Here is a 14,155-nt window from a genome sequence, read left to right as displayed (position 1 = left end):
CAGTAAAGGCAGAACAACTGAGGAAGCTAGAGGTGATGGAGATGAAGTGCCTGAGATGGGTGGTAGGACGCACACTGTGGAACAAACAAAGGAGGACATAAGAGCAGAAATCAAAGTAGCTCCAATTGTGGAAAACGTCAAAGAGAACAAATTATGGTAGTCTGGGCACACGTGCAGAAAAGCAGTAGGCAGTCTGGTGAAGATAATTTGGGACAGACAGGATAAAGGCAATAGGAAACAAAGGCATCCAGCAAACAATTGGATGGTTTGAGAGAAGACCTGTGATAGCCAGGCATAAGTGTTGAAGAAGGCAGTAGAGTGGCACTGAATACATAGAGATGGCAACAGCTGACTGGAGAACCCGACCCCATGTAGAAAATAGGAAAAAGGGGGTTGGTGATGACTATTATGACTTTTTTTTTTTTACCTTATTGAAATGTTTGAGAATGCTGCTTCTATTGACAAGTAATTGTCAATTTCAATTTAAGAATCAGGTCTGCAAATGGGTGGGTCGTCCGTGGCAGGTGGAGGTGGCACTGCATGGGACATGCCTGCAATATCTTGTGCTGCTTTCTGAAGGGTGCTACTCAGATTCCCATCATGCAGCCTCACGGGAAATGTGCACAGGTGTAAACCTAAATTTCTAGCATCTCACTTTACAGTGACTCTTATGACCTTCTGCATGAGCCAGGAGAGGTTTGCAGCCAGGTATGGTCAGTTCCCATCAAAGAGTTGACATGTTTATTAAATTTATTCGGTCTGTCAGGATACTCACTTATGACTAAGTTACCAGCTTGTCTCCTTACTGAAGCCTGGGTAGCGTATCTGATCTGCAGGGGGCCTTCACCATGCCCCTCTTCTGCTGAGGTTGTGGCTAAGGTTTATGAGACTAATATGATTGGGAGTCCCCTGCCAGAAGGGAGGTCTAACTACTCGGGGCTATCAAGATGTACACAGACAGGGATGGAGACTGTACTTGGTGAGCAATGGGCAAATATATGACCAACATGGACAGCCTCCTGGATTGAAAGAAGATCTTCTGGACTATCCAGCACCCACCAGAGAAGAGTGTTAAATGTACCAACCACCCTGATCCATCCATTTGTGTTTCCTTCCTCCTGCATCTTACCCTATACTCTGTGCATTTTCTAACTTTTCTCACCACCATCTCTATCTGCTATATCTCTCTACCCGACCACCATTTCCAAATCCTATTGTGTGCACTTCTACCCCAGTTTGTCTTTGGTTTTCTGTATTTATCTGCTAGTGCATACTTTCATATCCCCCTTAACTAAACTGCTTTTACCTTCACCTTTGTCCCCCTCTTCGACCCTTCCAATAAATAATAATAATAAAAAAAGGCTTCCTCTCTCTCTCTCCTGCATACTATTATACATTACATTTAACTATATATGCCTGCTCCTACCTCCTTTTCCTACTTTGCTGTAACTCCTTTCCTTCCCTTATATGAATCCAATAAATCCAACAGGTGTCAGCATACATGGAAACCAAAGCAGTGCAGCTGCAAATAATGCATAGCTACTTAGCTGCATGCAATGCTTGATGCTGTCTCACTGTGGGGGACAGTAATACAAGTAGCATAGTTGCTACAAGCACGTTTTATATTGAGAGATCAGTTGGACTGTATGTTTTCTGTTCTTGCAACATCACACCATGTTGCATGTGACCACTACTCAGTCTTTTTAGTGCTTTTCAGTATACATTTCACTGCATGACTGCTTTCGCAGTTATACTGCACAGGTAAACCCACTTGTGTTTTTGCTACCCAACTCATTCACATACTCTAAAGTGCAGATAGCTGGCCATCAGCACTGCATGTTTTGTGTGGATGTGCACCTCCTCTCTGTGTTGCTGAGCAGGGCAGTTTAGCTGCCCAAACCACTAAGAACTGCAGTCCACCTCTACAAATCCCAACTCTGCACTTACATATAATGCAACTTAAGTCTGACTTGGCGGCCCAAATTAGTAAAAACTCTTGTGGCTCCTTTAAGGAAGTCAACCAGCGCTGTCTGACAGAGGTAAAACTTGTACGAAATGGTCTTATTTCCAAAATCACAAATTAGTGGTGCATTAGTATAAATAGTAAACGGACCACAATAAGGAAATGATGGTCTGCAGTTTAGGACATTTGCAAGAGGAGCAGCATTACTTGCATCTGTATCGTGAAATCTGTAAAGCTGACGAACACTGCCTTTATTACTGCCAGTGTTACAAGGATGATGAATGCATACATTAGTGATTTTCTTTCAGAATTACACTCAGATCCACCAGCTAACAGTGCCCCTGCCTCATCTTCAAGTCTTCATGAGCACAAAACACTGAACACAATGTAAAATAGCAACAACTTTAATAATAATATATTTGGGTGCCGTTTATTGGAACTAAACTGCTTACAACAAAAATAACCAGCCCCCAACATTTAAACTTCCACAGAAATAGCAAACTGCCTGAAATACAAGCGAATTCTAAAAAGATCTTGCTCTTGCCTAAAGTATAAATTCGGGGACTTTCTTGAATTACGGAGAAGCTGACAACCAAGCCATGACTTGTTTTTAAATTTTTCCATTTCAGTTCTGAAGACCTTAAAGCGAAAGGGTAACAAAGTCACTCCATTAATATAAATGTTCATAGAGTACAACTCTGTATTCTTTGCAGTTTCGCACACCACTCAACTGTCCCTTCATTCCAACTCAAATTTTAGCTCTGTCCCTCTTAATCCCTCCTAAAACCGGCGGCTTTTGGAGAAAAGGTGACGACTTACTCTTAAAATAACGACAATAATTAAGAGCCTTCTTTAACTTAAAAAAAATTATATTAATACACGTCATCTTATTCTACCAAAATCTCATATTAATAGCGGTAATATTTTAAAGTGTCCCTGTTTATTTCTGGATTTGCCCCGGATTCTGTTGAGACTTTGATGCAATTGGAAGCCATGGGCAAAATGCAAGCGAAGAGACCTCAAAGATCAGCGTTACAATTTTAAATTCCTGTTTTTCAGAAAATTCGAACATTTTCAACACCACAAAGCAGAACGGATGCATAACTGCAAAGTGTCAAAAAACAAATACTCATATTAGTACCAAATTACACCTCTTAAAGCAAGAAATCTGGAAGCCATAAATTAAAGTGGGATAAAGGCTCAAAAACAGGGACAATTTTAAATACTCCTCCTACAAACTTAGAAAGTTGATAGAATAACAGTTTTTAGCATGAATTTTCGGAAGGACATTAAGTCCGAAACTCAATCATATGTCATTATTATCTAACGTCAGTCTTTAATAATTTACCACTAATTTACCAGAAAACCACAACTTTATGAAAAACGGACAAAATTATGAAAACAAAATATAGACATTCTGCGAAATTCTGTACAGCGGTACAGTGACAATAACCTTCATTAAAGGCAGTATACGTAATTCTAACCTGTCTTATTCCACGCTTCTTTTCCACCAATGTCAACCGTAAGTCTACAACCCCCACAATGCAATATAAAGGTTGAACGGATAGAATCATAGAAAACGACTACGTCACTTCCTTTAGTCTTGTATGTATTCTTTATTAACATGACTTATTGGTACCCACAACTTTTAAAGTTTATTTTTTTTTTGGGAAGGGGGTAGTAACTTTAAGAAAAAAGGGTAATGCTAATTCATATTAAACCAACAAATGACAATCCTATAAACACAAGGTTGCCACCTTTCAGATGCACAAAGTGGGATACCTTTTAAGGAAATGTGCAATTTTGCAGAGCAAATCATACCTGTGACCAGTACAGAGGAATGCATTACACTTTGCTACCAAAATAAAAGTCACTTTTACAGAATGTAAGTTGTTTTAGGTTTTGCTTCAGGCGAACAGTACTAATATCTTAAAGGTGCCCCCGATTATTTCTGGATTTGTCCCCGTCACATACCTCTTGGTGCAAGAAATCTGGGCAAAGCCCGACAAAATTGAGGCAAAGGCTCAAAATAGGGACATATTTTAAATATTGTTCATATAAACTTAGAAAGCTGCTAAAGCAACAGTGTTCATTTTCTGAATGATTTGAAGTTTGAGACTCAAATGTATGCCATTATTTAGTGACTTAAATCCTCAGATCATCCTGTGGTTTGCTAGAAAATGACAAGTTTTATGAAGAACGGGCCAAAAAACTGGGCATTCTGCGACAATTTGGACAGTTGAGAAGTAATTTGTTGAGTTGTGTCCCTGATTTGTCGAAAGCTATGCTGCCATATTTTTCTACTTTGTAATTTTGAGCGTGCTCACACTGATATTCTCGGTAGCAATAAAATCGTGCAAACCCCGTGGTAATTTCTCTGAGTCTTTCTTTCGTCTAGTAAGCACAATAGTGAATAATCAACTTTCGGTTTAAGCCGCTAAACTCGTTTTTCAATGATTGATGCCGAATGCATAAAGTTTGACCAATTTAAGCCACTGTAGTTCACAGAGACTTCAGATTCTTCCAGGGATATGGATTTTCAGTTACTTGTTTTAACTTTTTGTGTTTTACTCGTTGTTTTATTGGCTCGGTTACTAATTATTCTTAGGACACGAGATTGCAAACCTGGGAGAAAAGGTTTCGTCCGCGTTTTGGCTGTTGCTGGAGCCCAAAGTCAAAAAGCACCATAACATCCTTTTTATACGTAAACCAATACAATCATTTAAAAATTGCGCCAAAACAGTTAAAGATACAGTGCACATTCAGCAGCAATAACCATATAAAATCAATATTTATAATCTTCCTAGATATTTAAATAAACCCTTATCTAGTATATACATTAATTATGCTATCAAACTATTGGACTATATAAAATATTTATAAAACATTTATGAATTTAAAATTATTTTTAAATATGTTTGTTATGAAACATGTATGTTAACTATATATAATATATAAAAACAGAAACTCTATTTCAAATTCATACTACTATCAATATTTAAAGACTTGAGACTCTTTAATGAATCAATAAGTATATTACTAATACTATAATAACTCAATGACTTATACTAAGAGAGGACCAAGAAAGGTTTGATACTGATGGACTCGTTTAGTCCTGGGGGTCTAGTAGCGTCTAATAAAATCTGCCATCTGCTTTCCAAGGCCGCTAATTTCATCTTCCAATTCCCCCCAAATATTGAATAACTAATGGTATCTATAATAGCAAACTGAAAAGTGTGCTCTTTACCATATTCATGGATATGTTTAAACAATGCGTTCTTCATGTCCTTCCTCTGAATACGGTAAAGGTGTTCATATATACGCTTTTTGAAAACTCTTTCAGTCTTGCCTATGTAATACATAGGACAAGTACAACATGTAGCAATATATATCACCCTACTTGTGTTGCAATTTCCAGTTCTAGTTCTGATACATGTAGAGTTGAAGTTTTTAAGTCTAATGTATCTAGATTCATTAATAAACTTACACTGTTTACATCTGCCACATTTTGTTGTGCCTTTGTACATATCCTTTGTGGCATTATCATAATTGGCTTTCTCTAATAATCTTTTTATATTAATGCCTGTCATATACAAATTCAGGGGAATTTCCCACATTACGTTCCAAATTCGAACTAACAAGTATATTCCAATGTTGTCGTAATATGTCCTTAATAAAACACGTATGTGGAGTGTAAGTCAAAATACATGCTCGACTAGAATAACTGGATGGCAGCCCTTCATGTTTTTCATTAACTATATATTTACCTAATAAAGGGGGGTATTTCTTACCCCATTCATTACCCACATATTCTATTGTATCCAGGAGCATGTGATCCGGATATCCACGATTACTAAATAATGTCCTAATGGTATCAAGTTCCGTTCTCATCACAGCTTCAGTCGAAGACATCCTCGCTGCATGGATACACTGCCCCTTTACGATGTTTTTAAAAATATGTGGAGGATGGTTACTTGTAAAATGTAGGTAATCATTGGAAAAAGTTGGTTTGCGAAAAATTCTAGAAGTGAATGTGTGTTGGTCAAGACCAACCAAGACGTCCAAATAAGCAATGTCCACAGTACTAGTTTGATGAGTAAATTTTAAAAATGTAGAGGAGAGGTTAATGAAAGACAAATTCTTGTAATTCCTCTATAGAGGCCTTCCACAAAATAAAAATGTCATCCAAATATCTGGCATAGAATGTGATGTAGGTATAAAAATGACTCTTAAATAACACTTCCTCTTCCCATTCCAGCATCACCATGTTGGCAAAGATAAGGGCACACGACGCACCCATAGCAACACCTTTTGTTTGCTTGAAATATTCCCCTTGAAACACAATATAATTGTGATCTAACACAAGTCCCATCATGTCACACAGCAACACAACCTTGTCCCAACTAACCCCTGCATGTTTCCTGAGGCTATTTGAGAACTGTTCGATTCCTAGTTCTCTGGGTATACTGGAGAAAAGATCGACCACATCAATGGTGACTAAGATGAGGTCTGATCTCCAATATTCATGTTGTAATTGCCCAAAAAACTCCACGAATCTTTCATGATGTGTGGGATATTTCCATAAATGTGTTTTAGCTGGTGATCAATCCATTTCCCTATGTTGTAAGTCTTGGAATGGGAGCCGGAAATGATGGGTCTGAAGGGTGGTTGCTCCAAGGATTTATGAAGTTTGGGTATGCCAACAATGGTTGCCAAAATGGGGTGGTCATTCTTTAAAAACATGTAAGTGTCATTAGTAATCCTGTTGTCTATTAAATATTCCTCTATAGCCAGATCTATACGATGGTGTCCGATGTTAATCTGATTTAAGGAGACATTTTCGTAAGTGTCTGCCTGATTTAAGATGTCATAGATGCAAGACTTGTATGCTTCAACGTAAAAAAGTACTAGCCCACCACCCTTGTCGGGTTTCATGATGCGTATCTCTTTGTTATGCATCACTTGATTAAGACATTCCTTTTCTGATTGAGTGAGATTGTGTGGTGGACCATTATACAACAAGTTCCTATGTCTAATGTCCCTGTGTAGTCTGTAAATATCTTGACTAACCAATTTCTCAAAATTTGATATACTGGGATGAGATACAGGAACATAGGAACTCTTTTTGCGCAACTGTGTGTTTTCCGTACCAACTACCTGGTCCGTTGAGCCATCAAAAATCACAGCCAAATTGAGTTTGCGACAAAAAAGTTTCACCTGCTTAATATTATCAACTAAATTATTGCTAACAGTAGGAATAAACTTCATTCCTTTGTGCATGACCCGAATGAAGTCGTCATTTACCTCCACATCTGTGTAGTTATAGACTTTGAAACCTTCAAAACATGTGACCATAGGATAATTCAAAGATGACTTCCTACTACTAGTTGTATTTCCCTCCAAAACAATATTCTGATCAATAAGAGGGGTAAATGTCACAAATTCAGTTTCATAAGTCTTGTCTACTGTAACTACACTGGCTCCTGTGTGGGAATGTTGATCTATTTTTTGTATTGGGTCCACTGTTTGTTGGGATGTCTTGCAAAAAGAGGCTTGGCACTCTGAAAATCCCTATGTGTAGTCCGACGGGGGGTGGACATAAAATCTACTTCTGACTCTTTGACTTTAGGCCATATATAAGCTCTGTTGTTACTGTATGCTTCGTGGTCCCTAGTTAGTTTCTTGCTTTTCCTATCAAATATAATATTGGCCCTACTCTCAGCTTGATAAAATTGTTTTTTAAAAAGATCATTCCAGGTCTCATAATCTACATCATTACATATAGTCTCATACATGACTTCTAACTCATCTCCTAAGAAGTCACGTTTCTCATGTTGATATTTTAATAACAGTTCCATGAAAGCAATTCCAAAACCATCAAACATACTATTAAATTCATTCATCACTTCCACATTATAAAATATGCCTAATGGTAATTTAAAAAATCGTAAACCTTTAGGTACCATCTTCAGATTTATAAAATTTTTTAAATAATTAACATCTATTTTTGCGTTATTATATGCAGTGAGTTTCTTACCAAAGTCATAAATCATTTCTTTCAGAGAGCTATATATGTGATTTTTCTCATTAAATTTCTTATTGTAATTCTTTTTACCAAAGTCATACATATCACCGTGTCCATTTAGAACATTTTCAAATAGCTCTCTTTCATTTGTCTTTGTGGTAAACAATTCACTATTCATTATTTTATTGTATTCAGATTGATCAAAAATCCTTTTTGTTTGTTTAGGTTTAGGGCTAGATATAATACAGGCAACAGTACCTTTTTTATCAATATGATGTTTCTGCTGAATACTCCCGTTGGGTTTGTTCGTGTATACCGTCTTTGGTCTAGCCCCATTCCGTTCGGCCTCACGTCTTGCCCTCGAGATACTAAAATCGAAAGTAAAGTCCTGGGCTGGTGTGAGTGCTTCATCGTGAAAAACAAACCGCCGCTGTTCTTTAGGTGATATGGCAAAACCGTCACTAGTATCCGGTAAATCTATTGTAGCTTTGTTGTTGTGAACTGCATCCTCCGAAGGTAGTAAAGCTACGGGAAAGCCACGTTCAGGTGTGGGTAACCTCCTCCTGAAACTCGTTGCCTCATGTCCCGATGCGTCAACGCCAGACACCTTCCGGTTTTCTTCAGGGACTTCCCCTTCCCTTCTAAACGCCAACGTGCTTTCTTTCGATGAACAACCGTCACTTTGGGGTGAATGCAAATCAGGCATAGTTTGCAATCCATTATTAGAAGCCTGAAGTGCCTTATTAAAACCAATACTGTTTGGAAGTACCTTATTAGAAGCAATACTGTTTAAGAGTTCAAACAGTTTACGTATTTCGCTCTGCACGGCTGATACTTCAGCCCGAAGTCCATTGAACTCCTCTCGAGACAATGAAGCCTCTAAGGTAGTCTCCTGTTCAGCCATGTCAACCAATAAATAAAAAGAAAGTTCAACAACTCCAATAGTGAAAAGAACAGGAACTTTCCAAAGAAACTCGTACACGAAAGGGTGTAAATTCTTTTATTCCACAATCCTATGGCAGTTAAGCGCTTTCAACTGGAACCCAGTCTTCTTCAGAACAGTCAAAAAGCACCATAACATCCTTTTTATACGTAAACCAATACAATCATTTAAAAATTGCGCCAAAACACTTAATTCCTCATTGAGTTCGTGGAGCACACAGCCGGGGACACCATCGGGTCCCATGGATGCTGTGTTTTTTGCTTTGGAGAGAGCAGTTCTCACTTGGGCGCTGGAGATGTTTGGGGGGCTGCACTCATTTGGTAGAGATATCTCTCCTTTTGGGGAGTTTGCACTGAACCTGTCAGCCAGTATGTTGGCAATGTCTGTAGGATCAGTAATCTTCACATCATTTTGAACTAGTTCTGAGCATATCTGGGAGTTTCCTCCTAGGTTTCTAACATAGCTAAAGAAGGCCTTATGATTGTCTTTTGAGTCTTTAGCTATTTTTTCTCGAAATTTGCTTTGGATGATTTTATGAGAGCTCTTAGTTTTTACTTATAGTGATCAAGGGTGTCTTACCTTTTAAGGATTTTGCTCTATCTTGTAGTAGCTTCCTCCTTTTGTTGTAGAGTTTGTTTATGGCTGGGGTCCACCAGACTGGGCGCTTGCCTTTGGTACAAAGAGTCTTTGTTTTGCTTGGGATTGCCTTATCCATGCAGTCCTGCAGGTGCTGGTAGAAGGCGTTTGTAAGTGATTCAGCGGCTTGAGTATTGTTTTCCGCCGTCGGGGCCTGAAAGGAGACCACACTAGTCTTTAGAAGTGTGAAGTCGGCTTTTGAGAAGTTCTTTACTGTGGTCTTTTATTTCAGGTGGGGTGGGATGAGGACCTCCAGCGAGATTAGTTGTGATCTGATCTCACCAGTGAGGGGTATACTTCGGTGTTGAACATTGTGCTCCCATGTTCGTGATGATGAGATCAAGTATGTTATCTCCTCTTGTGGGGATGGTGACTAGTTGTTCCATGGCATTTGAGTTTATGAATTCCAGGAACTTTTGGGCTAGGGTGTTTGGGCTTGAGTAGTGTTCCCAGTCTATATTAGGGTAATTGAAGTCACCTAGTATGATGGTGTTCGGTGATACATATATCCTCTAGTGTTTTCAGGAAGGCCATGTGAGTTTCCTGAGTTTGTGAGGGTGGCCTGTAACATGCTACAATTTGCAGAGCAGTCTTGCCTATGGTTAATTGCACCTGGATGGTCTCCGATGCATCGTGCGTTGCCAACAGTCTTGAGGTGTGGGTGTCCTTGATGAATATGGATACCCCCCTCCTTTCTTGGTATTGTCCGGATTTTGGGGCCGGAACGCATGATATGAGGTAAAACCTGATAGCGCTGGGGTGCTCTCAGGAGCCTTGAACCAGGTTTCTGTCACAGCACAGACATCGATGTTCTCCATACTGAGAAGGGCCTCGAGTGCGTGCATTTTGAGATTTAGACTTCTGGCATTGAGCAGCATTACCCTTAGTTTTTTTCCTTTTTTGTGTTCTAGGGTGGTAGGTTTAGAATTTGAGCCTTGCCTAAAAAAGGCACTATGGGAGTGGCAAGAGCCTTTGCCAATATCCGGAATCCCAGGGGTGACAGGTGCAAGCCGTCCCTTGCGAAGCAGCGTGGCTTGTCCAGCATGTCATCCCAGGCACCTCTACAAATCCCAACTCTGCACTTACATATAATGCAACTTAAGTCTGACTTGGCGGCCCAAATTAGTAAAAACTCTTGTGGCTCCTTTAAGGAAGTCAACCAGCGCTGTCTGACAGAGGTAAAACTTGTACGAAATGGTCTTATTTCCAAAATCACAAATTAGTGGTGCATTAGTATAAATGGTAAACGGACCACAATAAGGAAATGATGGTCTGCAGTTTAGGACATTTGCAAGAGGAGCAGCATTACTTGCATCTGTATCGTGAAATCTGTAAAGCCGACGAACACTGCCTTTATTACTGCCAGTGTTACAAGGATGATGAATGCATACATTAGTGATTTTCTTTCAGAATTACACTCAGATCCACCAGCTAACAGTGCCCCTGCCTCATCTTCAAGTCTTCATGAGCACAAAACACTGAACACAATGTAAAATAGCAACAACTTTAATAATAATATATTTGGGTGCCGTTTATTGGAACTAAACTGCTTACAACAAAAATAACCAGCCCCCAACATTTAAACTTCCACAGAGATAGCAAACTGCCTGAAATACAAGCGAATTCTAAAAAGATCTTGCTCTTGCCTAAAGTATAAATTCGGGGACTTTCTTGAATTACGGAGAAGCTGACAACCAAGCCATGACTTGTTTTTAAATTTTTCCATTTCAGTTCTGAAGACCTTAAAGCGAAAGGGTAACAAAGTCACTCCATTAATATAAATGTTCATAGAGTACAACTCTGTATTCTTTGCAGTTTCGCACACCACTCAACTGTCCCTTCATTCCAACTCAAATTTTAGCTCTGTCCCTCTTAATCCCTCCTAAAACCGGTGGCTTTTGGAGAAAAGGTGACGACTTACTCTTAAAATAACGACAATAATTAAGAACCTTCTTTAACTTAAAAAAATTTATATTAATACACGTCATCTTATTCTACCAAAATCTCATATTAATAGCGGGAATATTTTAAAGTGTCCCTGTTTATTTCTGGATTTGCCCCGGATTCTGTTGAGACTTTGATGCAATTGGAAGCCATGGGCAAAATGCAAGCGAAGAGACCTCAAAGATCAGCGTTACAATTTTAAATTCCTGTTTTTCAGAAAATTCGAACATTTTCAACACCACAAAGCAGAACGGATGCATAACTACAAACTGTCAAAAAACAAATACTCATATTAGTACCAAATTACACCTCTTAAAGCAAGAAATCTGGAAGCCATAAATTAAAGTGGGATAAAGGCTCAAAAACAGGGACAATTTTAAATACTCCTCCTACAAACTTAGAAAGTTGATAGAATAACAGTTTTTAGCATGAATTTTCGGAAGGACATTAAGTCCGAAACTCAATCATATGTCATTATTATCTAACGTCAGTCTTTAATGATTTACCACTAATTTACCAGAAAACCACAACTTTATGAAAAACGGACAAAATTATGAAAACAAAATATAGACATTCTGCGAAATTCTGTACAGCGGTACAGTGACAATAACCTTCATTAAATGCAGTATACGTAATTCTAACCTGTCTTATTCCACGCTTCTTTTCCACCAATGTCAACCGTAAGTCTACAACCCCCACAATGCAATATAAAGGTTGAACGGATAGAATCATAGAAAACGACTACGTCACTTCCTTTAGTCTTGTATGTATTCTTTATTAACATGACTTATTGGTACCCACAACTTTTAAAGTTTATTTTTTTGGGAAGGGGGTAGTAACTTTAAGAAAAAAGGGTAATGCTAATTCATATTAAACCAACAAATGACAATCCTATAAACACAAGGTTGCCACCTTTCAGATGCACAAAGTGGGATACCTTTTTAAGGAAATGTGCAATTTTTGCAGAGCAAATCATACCTGTGACCAGTACAGAGGAATGCATTACACTTTGCTACCAAAAATAAAAGTCACTTTTACAGAATGTAAGTTGTTTTAGGTTTTGCTTCAGGCGAACAGTACTAATATCTTAAAGGTGCCCCCGATTATTTCTGGATTTGTCCCCATCACATACCTCTTGGTGCAAGAAATCTGGGCAAAGCCCGACAAAATTGAGGCAAAGGCTCAAAATAGGGACATATTTTAAATATTGTTCATATAAACTTAGAAAGCTGCTAAAGCAACAGGGTTCATTTTCTGAATGAATTGAAGTTTGAGACTCAAATGTATGCCATTATTTAGTGACTTAAATCCTCAGATCATCCTGTGGTTTGCTAGAAAATGACAAGTTTTATGAAGAACGGGCCAAAAAACTGGGCATTCTGCGACAATTTGGACAGTTGAGAAGTAATTTGTTGAGTTGTGTCCCTGATTTGTCGAAAGCTATGCTGCCATATTTTTCTACTTTGTAATTTTGAGCGTGCTCACACTGATATTCTCGGTAGCAATAAAATCGTGCAAACCCCATGGTAATTTCTCTGAGTCTTTCTTTCGTCTAGTAAGCACAATAGTGAATAATCAACTTTCGGTTTAAGCCGCTAAACTCGTTTTTCAATGATTGATGCCGAATGCATAAAGTTTGACCAATTTAAGCCACTGTAGTTCACAGAGACTTCAGATTCTTCCAGGGAGATGGATTTTCAGTTACTTGTTTTAACTTTTTGTGTTTTACTCGTTGTTTTATTGGCTCGGTTACTAATTATTCTTAGGACACGAGATTGCAAACCTGGGAGAAAAGGTTTCGTCAGCGTTTTGGCTGTTGCTGGATCTGGTAGGTGCTTCCTGTTTCTGTTTGACATAACCATAGAGATGATTTGCAAAGCGATGGTTAAGTGACTCCTAGCTGGAGTATGCGTTTCACGTGTATAAGGCGCCTACTGTGTTTTTTTAATATATATTACCTAAAAGCAACCATTGCAATTTGTTGTTTTTAATCCGTTTATTACTTTTTGTTAAGTCTACTGTGTTGTATACATGGCAGTGCTTCTTTTTTATGCCCTTCTTTCTGTCACTAGTGTGTTTTTTGAATTGTCCGTTATTCACTTTAACTGGAGTATAATAGATTTTAGTGGAATAAACTTCCCACCATTAGATAACTGCACATGACTTAATTTAAAAGGCAAATATGGTGACCCCCCCCCCCCCCCCCATACTCTTTCCTGGTGAGGCCTGACCATATAGCTGTCACCTTCAAAATCAAAACCAGCTTCGTAATTCCAGTAATGTAGATCTCAATCTTGTAAGAGGCCAATGTGGAATACAGACCTTAGCAATTTGTCACAGGCAGTAATACTGTTCTGGCCTACTGTTGTTGTTGTGCCTTTCGGCTTTTCCCGGTTAGGGGTCGCCACAGCAGAACTCCAGTCCGCTAATGATTGGCAGTAGATTTTTTTACGTGCCGAGTTGCTGGCCCTGACGCACAACCTTCAACAAGGGTACGCCCATTCACGCATGTCTCCACACAGAAGACGCTCTAGCTGAGAATCGAACAGGACAACGTCTAATCTACCAAAAACAGTTATATCTATATGTCCAGGTTGTTCTTAAAATATCTGAACTAGACTAGTGCATGCTTTTAATATAATTC

At 38.7% G+C, this 14,155-nt stretch overlaps 2 protein-coding genes across 4 annotated transcripts in view; one reads left to right on the top strand and one right to left on the bottom strand.

Moving 5' to 3' along the window:
• The window catches only part of LOC122813397 (holocytochrome c-type synthase), a 273,532-nt gene extending 261,274 nt beyond the window's left edge, over window positions 1-12,258 (bottom strand). The window contains exon 1 of one of the 2 annotated variants that reach the window (XM_044085696.1): window positions 12,123-12,258. In XM_044085696.1, coding sequence (XP_043941631.1) covers window positions 12,123-12,243 — 121 coding nt within the window. In that variant the 5' untranslated portion in view covers window positions 12,244-12,258. Of the gene's footprint in view, window positions 1-3,784; window positions 3,825-12,122 lie in introns of those variants that run through there. The other variant, XM_044085697.1, reaches the window with a different exon arrangement.
• A 673-nt stretch (window positions 12,259-12,931) lies between these two features.
• ALG14 (ALG14 UDP-N-acetylglucosaminyltransferase subunit) overlaps window positions 12,932-14,155 on the top strand; it is a 1,195,903-nt gene continuing 1,194,679 nt past the window's right edge. The window contains exon 1 of one of the 2 annotated variants that reach the window (XM_044085699.1): window positions 12,932-13,339. In XM_044085699.1, the coding sequence (XP_043941634.1) occupies window positions 13,201-13,339 (139 nt within the window). In that variant the 5' untranslated portion in view covers window positions 12,932-13,200. The remainder of the gene's footprint in view (window positions 13,340-14,155) is intronic. The other variant, XM_044085698.1, reaches the window with a different exon arrangement.

This window comes from Protopterus annectens, chromosome 10.part0 (genome assembly GCF_019279795.1).
Source record: "Protopterus annectens isolate FY-2018-M chromosome 10.part0, PAN1.0, whole genome shotgun sequence".
Classification (NCBI taxonomy): Eukaryota; Metazoa; Chordata; order Ceratodontiformes; family Protopteridae; genus Protopterus; species Protopterus annectens.
Note: the sequence above shows the minus strand (reverse complement) of the source record. Positions and strands in the feature narration are given on the sequence as shown.